At 54.3% G+C, this 17,744-nt stretch overlaps 5 protein-coding genes across 5 annotated transcripts; 3 read left to right on the forward strand and 2 right to left on the reverse strand.

The window, feature by feature from the left end:
• Nucleotides 1-329: 329 nt before the first annotated feature.
• Nucleotides 330-5,449, reverse strand: MONBRDRAFT_32299 (uncharacterized protein; the record flags this gene model as incomplete). The annotated part of the gene is made up of 19 exons (XM_001745611.1): nt 5,376-5,449; nt 5,164-5,245; nt 4,905-5,049; nt 4,771-4,832; nt 4,570-4,666; nt 4,298-4,448; nt 4,015-4,170; nt 3,772-3,879; nt 3,458-3,695; nt 3,273-3,343; nt 3,095-3,147; nt 2,785-2,992; nt 2,505-2,675; nt 2,244-2,423; nt 1,542-2,129; nt 1,323-1,432; nt 944-1,161; nt 748-848; nt 330-650 (listed from the first exon to the last, which is right to left on the reverse strand). Exons 2-19 carry the CDS (start codon nt 5,243-5,245, stop codon nt 330-332), a joined length of 3,060 nt encoding a protein of 1,019 aa, XP_001745663.1. The 5' UTR covers nt 5,376-5,449.
• Nucleotides 5,450-5,699: 250 nt separating this feature from the next.
• On the forward strand, nt 5,700-6,068 carry MONBRDRAFT_25187 (uncharacterized protein; the record flags this gene model as incomplete). Its single annotated transcript, XM_001745472.1, has 1 exon — nt 5,700-6,068. One exon carries the CDS (start codon nt 5,700-5,702, stop codon nt 6,066-6,068), a length of 369 nt encoding a protein of 122 aa, XP_001745524.1.
• A 649-nt stretch (nt 6,069-6,717) lies between these two features.
• MONBRDRAFT_32300 (uncharacterized protein) lies at nt 6,718-9,818 on the forward strand (the record flags this gene model as incomplete). Its single annotated transcript, XM_001745473.1, has 10 exons — nt 6,718-6,734; nt 7,033-7,488; nt 7,621-7,737; nt 7,841-7,922; nt 8,010-8,070; nt 8,165-8,275; nt 8,392-8,784; nt 8,956-9,110; nt 9,241-9,295; nt 9,642-9,818. The coding sequence occupies exons 2-10, from the start codon at nt 7,362-7,364 to the stop codon at nt 9,816-9,818; spliced, it is 1,278 nt and encodes a 425-aa protein (XP_001745525.1). The 5' UTR covers nt 6,718-6,734; nt 7,033-7,361.
• Nucleotides 9,819-10,525: 707 nt separating this feature from the next.
• Nucleotides 10,526-11,897, reverse strand: MONBRDRAFT_25189 (uncharacterized protein; the record flags this gene model as incomplete). The annotated part of the gene is made up of 2 exons (XM_001745612.1): nt 10,526-11,613; nt 11,759-11,897. 2 exons carry the CDS (start codon nt 11,895-11,897, stop codon nt 10,526-10,528), a joined length of 1,227 nt encoding a protein of 408 aa, XP_001745664.1.
• A 1,297-nt stretch (nt 11,898-13,194) lies between these two features.
• MONBRDRAFT_32302 (uncharacterized protein) lies at nt 13,195-17,311 on the forward strand (the record flags this gene model as incomplete). The annotated part of the gene is made up of 9 exons (XM_001745474.1): nt 13,195-13,307; nt 13,430-13,496; nt 13,612-13,762; nt 13,923-14,048; nt 14,147-14,217; nt 14,361-14,444; nt 14,590-14,662; nt 14,745-16,436; nt 17,264-17,311. The coding sequence occupies 8 exons, from the start codon at nt 13,195-13,197 to the stop codon at nt 14,792-14,794; spliced, it is 735 nt and encodes a 244-aa protein (XP_001745526.1). The 3' UTR covers nt 14,795-16,436; nt 17,264-17,311.
• Between the last annotated feature and the right edge of the window lie 433 nt (nt 17,312-17,744).

Genomic DNA, 17,744 nt, shown 5'->3' on the forward strand with positions numbered 1-17,744 from the left:
TTCAACACGGTTCAACAGCGCTGCAAGGTGTCACGAGAAGGTTGGGCGAGCCCTGAGTCTCGGATTTGTTCCAAGACCAAGGCACAACAACAACAATGACAATGAATCCCTATCAATATTTGAGACAAATCCCCAAGGCGCCGACGCGCATGAACATGGTCGACAGAAGGGCAAAAAAACCAAAAACACGTTTGTGCTACCCTCTAGCCCAAACTCGTACATATATCCACGACCCAACGACAACAAAAGAACAAAAATCGAACACGAGTGGAGAAAGGGGCAGGAGAAGCTGGGCCAAAAGGCAAATCAGGTGACACCAGTCAGCATGACTAATTGAAGCTGAAGGTGTTGGGCAGATTCACTTGAGTTGGGAATTGATAACCACCAGATTCCTTGAGTTGCTTGGACTCCCGAACTTGGTCCCGACGCCGCGCCTCCTCCTGAATGTTGGCTAGCAAAGTCTGTGCCTCCTCGTTTTGGCACGCAGCCATGAGAGCTCCGTGCAAGGGCTGATCCTGAGTTGCCGTGTGCTCAAGCAAACCCAGCAACAGTTTGTATTCGTCATACTCCTCCTGATCGTCCAGGGGTGTAACATAGTCACCAAAATATGCGGCATCTGTCTCATCGCTCAGCTGCTCACTCGTATCATACTAAAGTATTCAAGCCAGGTAACCATGAGATGCCTTGTACCAGAGCTCAAGCGCGACGCAGAGGCAAGGGCACTCGAAGCGTGCTGCACAAGCATACCTGCGCCAAGGATTGGATGAGCTTGAGCTCTTCCGCAGACAAGTCAACGTCCTCGTCACCGCAATCACCGTCTTCCTCCAAATGATCCAGGAGATCAATCGCTGCAACGAAAAGACGCGCCATAAGCAGGCAAAAAGAAAGAAAGAAGCCCTTGACGACGTCAGTGTCTCTCAGCCAAGGCGTCTGAGCAACGTACGATTGCTAAGGCTGTGTGCAAAGTTGGTCAGAGCCTCCTCATCGCCCTCCTCTTCATCATCCGCATACTCTTCAGCGTGAGCTCGATACGCCTCGGGCAGCGCCGAAAACAACTTGAGCAACATGGTCATGATTTGAGTGTAGATGGGCTGCAGACTGGCTGGCAAATTGCTCGAGCCCAAGTGCAACAGACGCACAATGGTTAAGATACCCACCCGACTAAGTTGGAAATGATTTTTGTGTTGAGCATGAAGCAGAGCCCGATACAAAGCGAGCTGTGAGTTGTGGTGCACAACCGTGTGCAGCCCTTGCCGGAGAGCAGTGGCCAGCAGACATTGGTGAAGAGGGGCGGTTCAGAGCGGAATGGCTCGGATACATACCGGTTGTGAAGACCTCGGTAATGCTCGAGCTCTGAGGACATGGTGGCGAAAAAGGTGGTCGTCAAGCTCCGGCCATCAGCCCGCACGATGGAATCTAGCGTGCTCAAGACCTAAGTCGTTCACCCAAACGGCAGAGAGGTCAGGCAACCGGTGGACAAAGGGTCAAGCAGAGGATGGGGAGGATGCTTTTGGGATGGACCCGCCCCAGAAGATACCAACCAAAGCCGGCCGATGGAAAAGAGCAGTCAAGATCACATTGAAACAGATGTTGACCAGGTACGGCTCCTCAGGCATTTCTTGTCCAAACAGGCGCGTGGCCACCAGGCCCACATACTGCTGCACCACGGCCTCGGGAACGTGCTCGCCGAGGTAACCCAGAACCAGTTCCATGTACTTGGCGGCATGCCATTGTGTATCAGCGTCATCATGACGCTCAAAGCCAATGCGGCCCATCTCAAAGATGAGGGGAAGGTAGTCGGGCTCATGCAAAAGACGCTCGGATGCGTTCTTGATGAAGTTGTAGAGTGGTGGGAGCAGCTCTTGGAAAAAGTCAGAGCCTTGATCAAAGGCAAGGCATTTATGCATCGCGCCCAGAGCGGGGAACATGGTGTCGGTGACGCGAGTTTGGGTCAGGGTAGCCACAAGCGACAACGCCTCTTCCATGAAATCTTCCTTGTTGCCTTCGAGGACAGATTGAATGACGGGCACCACGGCGGCATCAAAGGGCTCTTGGTTCTCAGGTGCATTCTCAGCATACAGTGAGACCAACTCACGCAGCGCCTCCACGGCGCTGGCTGCTGCAAAGGTCTATTTTTTGCAGAATGTACAGAGACAGTGGACGATGCTGTCAAACGAAGCAACCAAATACGGCGAGTTTCCTTGGCCCCAACCCTGGGATTCAAGCAGTGCCACAAGACCAACCTTGTGGCTCTCAAGCTCATTGTCGGCATCGCCGGAAGAGAGACGCATGAAGGCGTTTACCAGCTCGTGGGACATTTCGAGAGCATAGGGGGCCATGTGCTCGCCGTAAATTTGAATCAAGCGACCCAAAATGTCAGTCAAGTCATCGTTGTCCGTATCCTTGATCAGTTGAAGCATAATCTGGCGCATCGACACGAGGATGAATGCTCGCTTATATTTAGGTTAACCATGCTGGCCAACACACTCTCGGCCGCAGCTTACCTCGACAATGGTTTTGAGGTGAGTACGCAGGTGGTCGCGAATCGAGCTGTAGCCCTCAATATACAGGCGCAACGTCATACAAGCCTCAAGGCTGACGCGCTGTTCGGCGTCCTGTAGATGCATGAGAATGGCTTCGGCACAGCGTCCAGCAAACTCCTCTGACTGGGCCGTCTGCGCGAACGAGAAAACGTGGTATGATGATACAAGTGGAGAGGAAGCAGGAGAAGGCAACAGGAGGAGGCAAGGGCACGAAGGCCGGTCATGGACAAGCTGGCCTCACCTCGGCATAGGCCTTGAGGCACAAGACAGCCTGCATTCGAAGGAAGCCCTCTTGGGCTTCCAACTCAGGTAGAACAAACTGGTTGAGAACATCCGGCAAGGCCGAACGATAATCCTTCTTCTTGATGAGCCCGGGGGCCAACAAGGTCAGGACGTTCAAGGCGCCGTATTGGACATTGGGGTCACGAGCAGCTTGCCCTGGGGCATTCCTACAATTGCCAACAATTGCAGACAAAATGGTCAATGAGGATCGCACTGGTTGAAACAACAAGGCTCAAGCCTGGGCTGAGTTGCAAAGCTGGGCAACTCACGCTTGAAGTTGCTCGTAGGCATGGCCAATGATCTTGGGCAGCGCAAATTTCGCCTGCAAGTGAAAGCAACCCATGGGACCAGGCACGAAGCGGAAGAGAAAAGATTCAGCACAGAACCGTCGTATCTCGCCCTCATTGTCGAAAAAGAGTCGCTGCCAGTGAGGAGCAAGGCACATACCCGATGCCTGGCAAGCGTGTGAACGCACATGCCAGCTGCGGCAATGGGAGAGATGTAATCGCGGTTGATGTCTAACCACCAAATCCAATGGTTACAGCAAGCGGATCGCATCAAGAGTCAGCGATCGCTCAAGTCTGAGCGGCCATTAGTACAAGCAAAGCCCACAGGCTGTTTGGGAAACATACCGTAGCGCTGGCGGATGTACTCGTACGGGTCCTCCTCCCACAACTGCTCCATTTCAGGGGTGTGGCAGAGCAGGGGAAAGCACAGGGTCGAGTAGATCTCGATTGCATGTGGCTTGAGGTCCTTCCAGGTAACCTTGGATTCGATCGTCTCCGCCAGAAGGGCCAGCAGGTGATGAAGTGTCTTCTGGGACATGTACAGCTCCTTCTTGCGGTATCCATCCAGCTGCATCAGCGCTGCCTAAGAATTGAGCGAAGGAATGAGTTGTCTGTCTGATGCATGTTGATGCCCAGTCCAGTTGGGAAAACCAACAAACCTGCAGAGCGCCTCGGGCCCAATGCTCGCGGTAGTGGATGCCAAGGTCCTTCTGAGCTTCCTCGACGTTGTTCGCAATGCCAAAGCGACGAAAGTTATCGTTCAACACCTGCAAATTCGACATTGCCATCGATCATGTCAAACCAGTGGCAGAGGAGTGTGAGATGGAAGGGTGCCATTCAAGCCACTGAGGCTGTCTTATGGTGAAAGCTATGGCTCCACGGATACGCGGGTGGGCACCTACGTTGGCGATCCATTTCTTGACCTTGCACACGGGCTGTTGAGGCCACAGGTCCATGTCATCAGAGGCCGGTGTGAATGGCACTTGCAGGAGCGCCAGAAGACAGCTGTACCAAGCGTTCATCGACTCGGTGGTCGACAGACAGGCCGGCATGTACAGCTACAAGCGAGCGTTGTCGCAATTTGGTTCGAGCAGCGTGAAACCAACAGCGTGAATGGCACCAAGCGTCAAGTGAAGCTTGGTGCGAGCATGGAGGTAGTGGCACAAAGATCAGAAAGACACGTACAAGGGTGGAACGATAATAAATCTTGATGGCATAGTGCTGGAGAGTAAGCACTTGGTCGTTCTCGGGCTGAAGTTGCAGGATGGCCAGCAGAGCCGGCTGCAGCGTAGCCATGATACTATTAAAGTCATCCTGAGCGGACGGCCGCTTAGCACTATCAGCATAACCACAACATCGTCATGTTGCCCGGGATGTGAGCGTCTATGTCGAGAACGAGAAGCGCAGCACAATCACAAGCTCAGAGCCTGGTCTCCGGCGGCTAGCTCAGTACGCACGTGTAGCGCTTGCTGATAGCGTGAATGGCCAGCAGCGTGCCATGGCGCACGCCATACTCGGAGCTGGCAAGGCCATTGCTGAGATGGCCCAGCAACTCTGTTCATGAGTGATCGGGGATCATGGTAAAAAGAGCAAGGTGAGTCGGACCAGGTGCAGCGCAACCGGGCAGAAAAAAAGGACCACGAGGGTAGGGGTCGCACCGTTGAAGTGTTCGGGAAACTGGGCATCGATCATGCGCTGAAAAGCCAAAGCCAGCTGGGGTCTATGAACAACAAGATCAGCTGTACGTCTAAAACAAACAAGGTTTGCGGATGGCTAAAGGGGATGAACGCACTGCAGCTTAACATCCGCGTTGACGATGCCGTTAATGATGTGGTCGCGGATAATTTGTTTCTCACTGTCCGGAAGGACCCACACGTCACGGTAGGCAGACAGTGCCACCCAGTGCTTGAGGATGAGCTGCTTGAACATGACGCTCGCTATGTGAAGCAAAGGACAAGCCCCAAAGTTGAGAGTGGGAGATGGCTGGCGGCACAGGGTGCAAACATGCAGGCGAGGAGGGCGTGGCTGGCAGCGAGACAAAGAGAGCTTACCGAGTTGCTTCACACGCTCGTCAAGCTCGTGTGAGGTGATGATCTGCAAGAGCGCCTGGCTGTACCCAGGCTGGGCGCTCATCTAAGCAGGCGGGGGAAAAGGTCAAGCGGGTTGCGCCAACCAGAGTCTGGTCTCATGCTTGTGGGAGATGTAGCATGGCCCAGAAAAGAGCACGCGGGCATGGGTGGCGCACGAGATGGCCGATTCTTACTTGTTCAAGCTCGCCCTCGGCGGCCTTGCGAACTGTGCCATCCTCGCTGAAGCAGCGCTCAAGCGTTTGCACGAGGTTGGCCATCGTGACGATGACAGCAGCAGTGACGACAACGACAACGAGCTTCTGGCGGGAGAGATTGTGTGGACCGTCGCCTGATGGAAGACGAGAAAAACTTGCGGCGAAGCTGTCAATGTCCTGGGCCTCAACTCAGCAGAGGCGAACCGCGCAAGAGATACAAAGGCCCGACCACAGGGGAGGAGAGAAGCCTACACGCGGGCGGGGCGGGGCGGGGCGGGGGTGGGAAACCAACAGCAAGGCATCATGAGTCCTTTGGTTGGTTCGCTAGGCCGCTTGCCACCTGGCCCGACGCGGGACAAAGAGAAGCACGGCCCATCCCACAGGCAGAAGCCAACAACAAGCCCATCCCCAGGCAGGAGGGATACGATTGATTACCGGGACGTCGACCAAAACGAAGCCAAGGTCAAAGTGTGTGTGAATGTGTGTGTGTGTGTGTGTGTGTGTGCGCGCGCGTCTCTCTCTCTCTCTCTCTCTCTCTATTATTGGACGAGCATGTGCTTCGAATGGAGATGTGTGTGTGTGTGTGTGTGTGTGTCCAGCTTGACAGGTCAACAAGACAACAAGCGAGAACAAAAGGAATCAGTCGTTTTCTGTGTGTGTGTGTGTGTGTAATCTCCTGTGTTTCTCTGTCTCTCTTGCTGTCGGACTGCAACGTGGGGATGTGCTTCCATAAATAGTGGAGCGGCGGTGGCGCCGCCGGCAGCGGCGGGCGGCAAAATGTGTAGATACCAAGAGGGATGGGACGAGTTATGTTCGGTTACGCGTTAGGAAGCGAAAACGCAAGACCCATTCAGCACCACCGACCAGCTTCATTTCTTCTCCAGCACGGGAACGGGTCAATCAATACAAGCAATCGCTCTTCTTACAACCGACATGTGAATCAACGCGTCCAGGGACATCTTTTGACGACAAGCTGCTCTTCAATCCTAACTTCTTTCCAAGTCTCTCCTCCTCCTCTCCTCCTCCTCTTCCGTACCATCATCTTCCCCGCCACCTTGCTCCGGCTTCTCTTCCTCCCATCGTCGCCACCTCGACTCATCATCATCCTCATATGACCGGACGACGACTAAGAAAGCCGCTCACAAGGTTACTACCGCATGGCAAGCGACCCAGCGTGGGGTTATTGCCATAAAGTATTACATTAGTTACACTTTGACTCGTCTGGTTCTTAAGCACGTGTCCTGCTGACATTGGCCCTGTCGACAGCAGTGACGGGGATTTCACACACACACACACACACACACACACACACACACACACACACACTCAATTGAAGAGGTGAGCTCGTCCGTCATGGTCGTGTCGTCGTCGTCGTCGTCGTCGATGGTGGTCGGCGGGCTGGAAGAGGGGTGTGGGGATGTGGAAGGGGAAGACACATTTCTCCATGATCGGCCTCCTCTCGTTGGCTGGTTCAAGACTCTGTTTCCCCCCTCCCCACCTTCTTCATGCATGATGGTCGCTGTTGCTGTTCCTCTCGTTGGATGGTCGCTCGGAGCTGGCCACGTCAGCTGTCGATAGTGACCCCTTGGGCTGGGCTTGCATACTCACCATGGCTTTTTCCTTACACGTGTGCCAGGCAGTTGCTCGTGTTAACTTCAGCCTTTAGCTTTTGCTCCACCCAACTTTCGATATGGCTGACAACGAGGAGAGCGCCGTGAGCGCAGCTGGCGAGGATATCCGTGACGAAGACGTTCTTGAGGTCATTGATGTCGAAGACGGTACGCACCACAGCTGCTTGCCTTGCTTGATCATGGGACTTCTCTGTTCATGCTCCAGTCACAGGCCGAGTGAGAGCTGAGCAGCCAGGAATGTATGGGGCGAGTGCCACCTCATGTGAGCTGACATCATGTCGCCGCTCGACGCTCAGGCGAGGCCCCGATCGACGACGATGAGGATGACGACGAAATGGAGGGCATGGACGACGACCAAGACGATGAAGAAGGCGACGACGACATGGGCATGGAGGTGGCTGATGAGGGTGCAGTGCCCGATCGCGGCAACAATGCCTCTCGCATTATGCAGGCCCACGCTGGTATGCCCACTCAAGTGCCCTAGCTGATTGACACTCTGCTCCTCTGCAACATATATGCAACTTCATTGAGCTCGCATTTCTCAATTGCTCCTGTTGACCTGGCCGTACCTAATTTTTGGGCAAAACGCACAGAGGCCGTATTTTGCTTGGCCATCGACAAGTCCCAGAGGTTCTTCGTCACGGGTGGTCAAGATGACCTGGCGCTCGTGTGGAGCTTTGAGACTTGGCAGCCATTGCAAACGCTCAAAGGTGAGTGTTCTTCCTATACCCCCCTTCTCTTTGCTCCTACTTTGCGCCGGAGCTGGTATTTTCTATCTGACATGGCGCCGTTTGAAACAACCCTCAAAATTAGGTCACAAGGACAGCGTGACTGCAGTGGGCTTTTCGCCCGACAGTGCCTATGTGGCCACCGGAGCCATGGATGGCGAAATCAAGTCAGTCTGCCACTCACATTTGCCTTGCACGCTCAATACCACACACCTGACTCACACCGTTGTCCTCTCTGTTCTGGTATCGCTCAGAATTTGGAATGTCAATGATGGCGAGGAAGTTGTCTCGTTTGACTGTGGCGACGATCTCAAGGTTCGCGAGTTCTCACGATGACCCTGCCATCACAAGCCAGGGCTCTCCTTTGCCAGGTGTCTCGTCTCTCACGCCTCTTTGTCTTTTCAATCAGTGGTTGCAATGGCATCCCTCCGCCAAGTTCCTGCTCGCTGGCAATGCGGCTGGTGCCGTCATGATGTGGTCCGTCCCTGGTGGTAGCATGTCCTACTTCAGTGGTCACACGGTACGGGGACCCTTTTTTCTCGAATCCGCCCATGGCCAACGCTCAACCACACACCTGTGCTCGCTTCTCTCATCGTGTTCTCGCGTGCTGCTCTTGGCGTTGATCAATGTGATCAGGATGCCATTACAGAAGGCTGCTGGCTGCCATCTGGGCGTGGATTTCTCACGACTGCAGAGGATGGCACGCTCATCCAGTGGTCGCCAAAGACCCAAGACATTGTCAGCAAGTATGATGGACGAGACAACATGTTTCATCAGTGCCCCATCTCCGCTGTCGCTTGCCATGAGGACAACACGCTGGTGGCTACTGGTGGCGCCGAGGGAGCCGTTAAGCTGATCAATCTGAAAAACAACCGCGTGCTCTTCTCGTTTGAAAACCATGGCGACAATGTCGAAACAGTGGCCTTTTCCCATTCCAAGCCCTCGCTTCTGGCCACCGGTGGCCTCGATGGCAAAATCTTCATCTACACCGTTGACCATCACGAGCTTCGCCAAACTCTGGAGCATGAGGTCAGAGCTAAAGATCAACTCGCATGCTCACACATTAGCTTGCTTGTTGCACCACTAGCGCACCACTCCGGACCACCGTTGCCTCAACACCCTGCTGGGTGCTCTACGGTTGCCTTTGTACAACGCTCCTGAGTTCCATCCTCTCACCTTGCTTCCTCTTCCTTGGGTTAGGGGCCGGTTGTCAAGGTTTTGTGGCATCCTACGCTGCCGGTGCTGTACTCATGCTCCGTCGACGGCACCATTCGCGTGTGGGATGGCCGTACGGGCGAGCAGTTGCACATGTGTGTGGGGCACCGCAATCACGTCCTCGATTTTGACATCAGCCGGTGCGTCATGCCATGCTGTCGTTTGAACCCCTGGTTTCGTATTGTGGCGGCCCGCAATAACACACAGTATTCACCTCTTCTGTGTCTGTTGGGGGGTTTTTTTTTTCTTCTGACTGGTATGTCGCTGTAGGGACGGTTTTGGTATTCTTTCCGTCAGCGAGGACACTACCATCATGTACTTTCAAGTACCACGTCTTCCAGAATCCTAAACTCTCCTTGGAGGCCTTTTGACTGTTAGGAAGCACCTCGCCTCACTCAGTTGAGCCGCGCCATACTGATGAGTTTTTTGAGTGCTCTTTGCTGTGTATCTTGGCTTGTCTATTTTACTTTGTTCTGTGTGTTGGATTTTGTCAGGCCTGTTTGCCGATGAGCAAGTCTTGTGTTGTTGGCTTTGTGTGATCGGACAAGCCCATTTTCTTCCGTATTGGCTTTGGTTGCCGTTTTGCTCTGGCTACGTTTTTGCGCCGCCGTCGCCAGTGGAGGAAATGATGCCAGCAACTTGAGATGTCCATCGATTTCCGTGTGTTCAAGATTCGATCATCAGGCAGTCACAGCCGTGCCAACAAGAATGCATTTAAGACGAGCACGATGCGCAAGAGTTGGGCGTCAGTTTCCAGGGATGTGACGCACACATGGAATTTGCGCCGCTTCATGAATGCTGGGGGAAACAAGACCCCGACCCCCAACCAACAAACCAAGGTGGTTTGAAAGCACAGCAAGAGTCGTCTTTTTTCCATGAAATACAAGGTGAAAGATAAGGCTAACAGCGGACAGCCTGTCTTGAAAAAAAGGGGGGTAGCCTACACACCAAGGGCTTCCGAGATAAAAGCAGACAAGACAATAAAAACCTAAGGCAACAGAAAAGAAGAAGAAGAAGAAGCCGCGTCTAGCTTGAACTGAGCACCTGTTTAGCGGGATCGCGCTGTAGCTTCAAGCTTGTTCAACCGTCATGACGCCGCCGGCCGACTCTGATTCGACGCTCGAGGCTGAAGCTATTGAAAAGGTCATGGCAGCAACCACAACAACAAAACATTCAGCACCGTGCCCAGTCAAGGAAAAGCACACAGTTATCCGAAAAAGTTCGACCAGCCACGCTGGGTCAGTCAAAGCAAGCAGCACAGGTAAGTATCTCAAGACCACATACATAGAGAAGACTGTGATGCCTGCTTGACGAGCTCTTGCATGTCATTGACATGTTCAACGGCAACCTCTGTCCCTGACGCAGCATCACTTGAGGTTGGGGTGGGAGACGGCGTGGAGCCAGCATCGCTTTCGCTCTCATCCTCCCCCTGTAAGGCAGCCCGCCCCAATCAAAACATGAGCAGGTGTGTGGCGCATGCAACGTTTAAGCTGTGATATGTCGCTCCCTTCTGAATATTGCTTTGGCACCCATTCTTCACAACGGACGCTTCTTCTCATTGCCATCCCAGCACACAAACACGGTGCACACATGAACACACATGCACACATGTACACACCTCCATGACTGTGTGCAGACCGCTTGGGTGGGCTTCCTCCATGTCAAAAACGGGAATCTCACGCAGCGGGCTGATGCCGTTTGCAGCGGCACTGGTTGATGCGCTGCGAGAAGAGGTTGGGCTGCCATGCTGGTTGACAATCTCTGCCACAGCCGATGCCATGGCGTTGAAGGCGACAGAGGTGGCTAATCCGTCCAATGCCTGCTCAGCGGGGCGTTCCTCGGCGCTGCTCACGTGGGTGGCTTGAAGGAACTCCTTGTTGAAGACGACCAGACAAGCGGACATGTTGTCGCGGGAGCCAAGCTCTAGGCATCGTTTCAGCAGGGCCTGGCAAACAGCCTTGGGATTGTCCGGAGAACGGCGCAGCTTGGTGGCCACGAATTTGATGGCAGTCGCATTGCTCATGACGTCAAAGATGCCGTCACAACAAAGAAGGAGAAAGTCATCGTGCTCTAGATCCCGCTCGACGAGGGTGACGTCGGGGTCGGCCACGACCTTTTGCTCGAGGGCGCCAAGCTGCGGGTTGCGCTTGTAATCAAAATCACCAAAGGCTCGAGAGATGGCGAGGCCGCCGTCAACGCGACCATTAATGACAAAGCCGCCGGCGTTGCGGATGCGAGTGCGCTCTTGGGGTAGGATGGGTTTGTGGTCGCGGGTTTGAAACGCGAGCTTGCCGCCCCGGCAGAGGAGGGAGCGCGAATCGCCTAGGTTCACAAAGATGTAGTGGGTTGGACTGACGAGAACGCTGGTACAAGTGCCGCCCGAGTTGTCGAGGCGGACTTTATTGTCGGCAAACAGGGCGCGATCGTGGCGCAGGAAAGCTCGGTGCATGGCGTCGGAGATGGCATGCAGACTATCCTTAACGGGCAAAAGTTCGTAGAGAACTGAGGCTAGCAAATGGTCTTCCGAGTAATGGGCCACCTCGGCGCCTGCATGGCCATCAATAACAGAGTAAAAGGACCAGCCAGGAAGGCCTGGTAGCTCGGGCTGAGTAATGTGAGCATCCTCCATGTGGGCCCGCCATCCTGTTTTGTCAAGAACACGGAAATACCAGGAAGCCAAGATGAGGCGGGGGAGGGGGGCGGGTACCGCGGCGCAGGGCGAAGCAAAAGTCTTGACAGGCAGATACGCATGCGAAGGCCGCTGCAATCGCAGGTGTGTTGGGCTCACCTTGCATGTAGGCTAGACCAAACTTTTGATCGGCAGTGCGTTGATCCATGGAAGTGATGTCAGTCTTGGGGCTCGGGAGAAAGGCAGACACGGATGACCGGCGCTGCATGCCCGTCGACTTGGAGTCGGTCTGCCCCATCTTGCAGGTGGGGTGGGCTCGCAAGAGACAAATCAGGGAACAGCGCACAAATGCATCGACGAACAAAAGGCCTCCTTGCTTCTCTCCAAGTAGGAAGTAAGCCCAAGATCCAAGGGTGCAGAATGTCCGAGCAGTTGAAGGGTTCAGCAGTTTGGCAAAACGTCAAGTTGGGCTCGACTGAAGATGCAATTGCGTTGATAACTGTCAGGTCTGGCCGTGGCTGTGCTGCATCGAGCTGCTGGCCATCGCGGGTTCGGGGATTATAGGCAAGGCTAAAAGCGGTTGCAGCACAAGCCGATCAATGTGATCCCAGGCCAGCGGGGGTGCACTTTCAGAGGTCAAGCGCATTCGGTTTTGCTAGCTTGATCGCCACCAAGATGCGCGCGTGCGTGAGGCCACGGAGCGCTCTGGCTGAGTGTCGGTTGGGGCAGGTGTAACGCCAGGTCTCGGCTCGAAGTGGATGATGATAGACTGGGGTAACATGAAGCGTACAAAGCCGCCACCACCTAAGGAGACCAGCCGGCGCGCAACGAGGGCGGAACAGAAGCGCAGGACCCCCGTCCCTCTGGATGAGGTCTGAAGACGATCTTACGGATGCTGATGAATGCGCTCCAAGCGAATGAAAGTCCAACGCCCTACGCTGTGTGATGACGGCCGTGCTACCCCTCCCCTATTTCATCTCCAATCAACAAAAGTCCCTGCACGCCCCGCCACGCAGCCGAACCGACCTTGAGCCAGCAGGAGTGTTACACAACACGAATCACTCGGCACGACCTCTGAGCCAGTCGGAGGCCAAAGACCGAGCGACCGAGACAGACATACACACACACAGAGAGAGAAAGAGAGAGCGCGAAAAACAGAAAAGTAGAGAGAGAGAGACAGACAGAGAGACAGACAGAGAGTCAAAGGGACAGAGACACAGAAACAGACAGAGTGACAGAGAAGCACAGAGAGAGATAGAGACAGAGCCAGAGACAGAGTCAGAGACAGAGAGAGAAGCAGGGAGAGGACCACAAGACACACAAAAGGGGCGGATGAGACCGCTTTGAGCAAGTAACACTTGGTAGCACTAAAGAGGCTTGGAATGTGTTATTGTCGGTGGATGTACCCTTGACTTACGTAGCGAAATCGAGAGTTATTGCAGTCTATATAAGAACATTAGGATATGTTTGTGCAGTTATATACAAAGTTATATCATTTGCCTGTGTCAGTCATTTGGCACCAGTACCAGGGAACAGCAAAGAGAGGGCAGCGCCGTCTTTCCTTCCCGCCTCCCTTGTTGCACGGCACCGGCGCCATGACGCAGATGTCATTGTGGGGTAACATCTTCATCATCTACTCGGCCCCGTTGGCTCTCTTCTGGTTCAATGTGCGCAAGAGCTCAAAGCTCGTCATCATCCTCATCTCCAGGTAAGCCAGCGCCTCCGCCTTTGCCAACGTCAACGCCAGCGCTGGCATCAATATCAGCAGAAGGACTTGCGACGGTGGCCGGTGTGAGCCTCATTCGAGTCACTGGCCTTTGTTGCTTGCAGTGCCTTCCTTTGGCTCGTGGCTGCACTTTTGACCGCCGTTGTTTGGGTTGCTGTCCCTCCCCTCAAGGTAAGCACCCGCGCGGGTCGTCCTGGGCCCCCTTGATCTCGAGACAGGCAGGCAAGGAACAAGCAAGGAACCCGCTTGTTCCTGACGAGGGCTGTCCATCTGCGCTTCCCTGTAGGATGATTACTGGTTTGCTTTGATTGCCTCGGTCCTGTTACAAGAGCTTTTCCGCTATCTGTGGTGGCGTCTCCTGCGCCGCACCGAACACGATCTCAGCATTCTTTCCCCCGATGGCGATGTCGTCATCACGCGCGAAAAGCTAGCCATGGGTTCGTTCTGCAAGCAACATTCCCTCTTCTTCTTCTTTTTCTCTTCTCCATTCTTTCGAGCGTCTCTTCTGTCGCTATCCCTGCTTCGTCTGCTCCACAAACTTGTTGCTGACTCATCCCACTCAATATTCTTTGTTGAATTGGCCGGCGTTTTGCCCAGTGTCTGGCCTGGGTTATGGCCTCATGTCCTCGACCATGATGACCTGCAACCTCCTCGACATCATGTCTGGTCCTGGAATTTTGGCTGCACGTGGCTGCACCGACCATAGCCACTTTACCATCTCATGTCAGCTTGCCACCCTTGCAACACTATCGCACTGCACGACTGCGAAGCTCGCCCGCCCTCCTTCCTCGTGCCCTCATGGTCTGACGTGTGCATCACAGCTACAACGGCCGCCATGATCGGTCTGACCCATGTCTTTTGGGGAATCATCGCCTTTTCTGGCTGGGATATTGTAAGTGACGCGTGCCCGCACACAACCGAATTAGAGATGGTCAGCAATATTGGGCCCCAGATGTTGCACACAATCGCTGCTCACTTCATCCCACGTGCCTCGCACGCTCAATGTTTTGCGATGTGGCCTCCATCGTGGTACAGCGCCGTGCCCGTCGTGGCGCATGGAGCTCGGGTGATCTACGCGTGCTCTACGTCTTTTTTACGCATCTGTTTGTTTCCCTGCTGGTATGTTGGTGGAGCGCGAAGCTTCGTATTCCTTCTTCGCTATGCTCTTGCGCACACGATGAAAAATGCCTTTTGGCGCCTCTCCTTGGCCTTCCCTTTCCGGCCCTTGGCTCACCCCGCATGCCTCATGCCCGACGAGTTGCAGACTCTGAACAACGAGCACCGGGGCACCTGTGCCGGCACGATGGTGCCAATTGCCCTGGTCATGATTGCTTCCGGTTCGTTTTGAGGTGCTGCCCCCAAACACCCTAGGGTCAAGCCTTGTGCTCACCTCTCATTCCTCCCATCTTGCTTGCCTAGGCATTTTTGCGTGGTTCGCCGCAGGCGTACGCTTTAAGCGCTCAGAATAATTGTGTCATGTCAATCAGCCTGGCGATACGGTGCCTCTTTCCGCCCAATCTCGTGGGCCTTGGTTTGACTCTGTTTTCGTCTAATACAATAGTGCATGTCGTTCTTGTTTTTGTTGTGATCGACCTCCCACTGCTGCGCGCTCGACCCTGTTTCCAGATGCTACAGGAAGTCTTTAATGGGCATCACCGGCTGTGCTACTTTTGACTCGTGTGTGTGTGTGTGTGTGTGTGTGTGGCTTGGGAAATGCATCATGAGCTTGGTCCCCGCCCGTCGTTGAGAATCGTGGATCGAGCAGATTGTGGATTTGTGCCCTCATGCCGCTTTGCCGCTGTGCGGTCAAACTGCTGGCATTGATTTGCACATCCTCGGTGGAGGCACTGCAATTTCATTGCTGCACGACCCCTTTCTTCCTTCGCCTGTGACCATGCCTCTTGCCAAGTGCGTTTAACGTCAACCGATCGGTCGGCAGGCAATCATATTTAGTGTGGCGGCGTCAATTAAACCACAATCGGAACGGTCCTCTGAGCTCTGCCGGGTCGGCCATGAGCCAATAAACACAAACCAGGCGTCAGCACACATCTGTTGGCTTACAGCCACGCTCCGACCTGAAAGTAGGGATCCATTTATGGTTGGAGAAGCTCTTCTAGCCAATGACCGTGCACGCTCGCTGCAATGAAGGAGAAAGTGGGCGGGGAATTGGCCGCGGCATGACCTAGGGGTAGTGATCTTTGTATTGGGGGTCACTGTAGTGACAGTACTCAAAGTGACCAAATTCATAGCCGAAGAATTCCGTGTTCTTGAGCCGCTGCTCTGCAAGCTCGATCATGTGCGGGCTTGGACAACAATTGGGAGCCGAGCGGGCTGGCTGTGCATACGAGGGCGCATAGCGCAACCAACGGCGCTCGGTAACCAAACCTAAACGCTCCTTGTGGTGATGGAGGACCCAGCTGACGTAACTATTGTACTCGGAGAATCCAAGTTGAATGGCGTTGCGGGGCACTGTGTCGAGGACGCGATAGACCCAGGCAAGCGGGTCCACGTCTGGTGTCAGGCCCATTTGCTTCAGCATGCGAAAGAGGAAGGGCTTGAAAACTGGTAGATGGTGCACAACATAAGTCTCCCAACGCGGGCCGTACAACATGGGCTGCCCCGTTAGCTGGAAAAAGGAGGTCGCATAACCGTGTACAAAGGCACCTCCCGTGTGTTGGCGAATCTGGCCGTGGCGGTTGAAATAGCGATACTGTTCGGTCATAATCATATCGCTGTCCCAGATCAGAAAGTGCTCACTCAAGTCAGGCACGCGTGTCCAGAACAGCAACTTGGCAAACTGTTGCAAATACCAACCACCGAGGTTTTTGCCCTTGAAGCTGGGCAGATCCGCACCGCGCTGTTTGAAGTACTCATTCAGGACAGGAACGGACATGCCAGGCACGATGGTGTCTTCAGGGATGCAGTGCACGCGTGTTTCATAACTCTCAAAGAGTTTGCAGTGCTTGCCTGGGGTCACGATGAAGAGGCGACGCGGCCCAAAATTGTGGATGGCCCGCTCAACCGCAGCCCGATTGATGCAGGTGGGCTTGACGGCCACCATCATCATGTCGAGCTCGTAGGGTGGGAGCAAAACCGTGGGGAGATGGGTAGGCAGCAGATCGGGGCCCGCCACGGCGGCTGATAGGTTGACGGCAATGGGCGAGGTTTCAGTCTCGGCCCACATGATGCTGGCTGCGGTTTGTTCGAAATTGGTGGTGACGGGGGGTCGGTGGATGTGGCACTGCGGATAGTAAGTTCGAACGAACAGCGTCGAGCTAACGACGGCCAGATAGGCCATCAAGAGAAAGAGTGCGACGCGCACCAGCAACAGTGCCAAGCCAAAGGATACATCGTTGATGATGAGCCGCGCCCGGGGCCGAAGATATGAGGCCAAGACAGCAGCACAGACAAATAGTGCTGCTGGCACTGCAACGCAAACGTTGAGAATGGGGATGACGTGGTTCATGAGACGATACTGGAACATGGGGGTGAGAGAACCGCAGGACGAGGCTTCCGCATCCACGGCCTCGGCTGTCCAAATGCCTAGAACCATCACGGCAAGGGCCACGCCAAATACCATAGCGCAAAAGCGGAGCTCGCGAGCAGCCACGGTGCACCAGCGATGCGGCGCCATGCCATACGGTTTCGGTGGCTCGTCGCACATCGGCGATGACGCCTCGGCGTCTTGCTCTTTCCGCATAGCGCGCCAACACAAACTAATTGCTGCACTTAGAGAACCGGTGCTGTGGCACAACTACGCTCGCGCAGCGCTCGACCGACAGGGCCGACCGCTGTGCCGCCGATGGCCAACTGCACAGGCGGCTGACAGGGTCGCACGACCAATGAGACACGTGCGCTAGTGCCAGGAGCTTGGCTCATGGGACACTCGCATGACCCTGTATCACCCACGAGCTAGCTACTTGAGAAACCCGACGGTGGCCGGCCATGAGGTTGTGCACTCGCCCGCTGCCGTTGCTGACGTGTGTTGCCCGATGCCGTTGCTGACGTGTGATGATCACGTTGGAAAGGAAACAAAAGAAAGAGAAATAAAAATCACAATGTCATTTTTTCATGAGTTTCTCTGAATTTCTGCACATTTTTCATCAAATTTTTGTGGTGTGTGCTACCGTTTTGGGACTGACGACTTGACCGATCTGATGAGCTATGGTTGAGGGATACTCTACGTTAGATACAGTATCTCCCAAGCCAAGCAATTGAAGTACGGGGAGAGGTATCTTGCCCGGCGTCAAGAGTAAGTTGAAGGTGGGTGTATTCACATGTGAGATAAATTCTTTAACAGGTTTGCGTTTCGTGCAGTCATCAAGACATGCGTGAGGCAGAAGGTGCAAAAATACTTTTGATGTCCAGATATGCAGTGATTCGATGTATCGGCATCTGGTGTGGACACGCGATCATCAT

The sequence above is a fragment of the Monosiga brevicollis genome, genomic scaffold (assembly GCF_000002865.3).
Source record: "Monosiga brevicollis MX1 MONBRscaffold_9 genomic scaffold, whole genome shotgun sequence".
Lineage (NCBI taxonomy): Eukaryota > Choanoflagellata > Craspedida > Salpingoecidae > Monosiga > Monosiga brevicollis.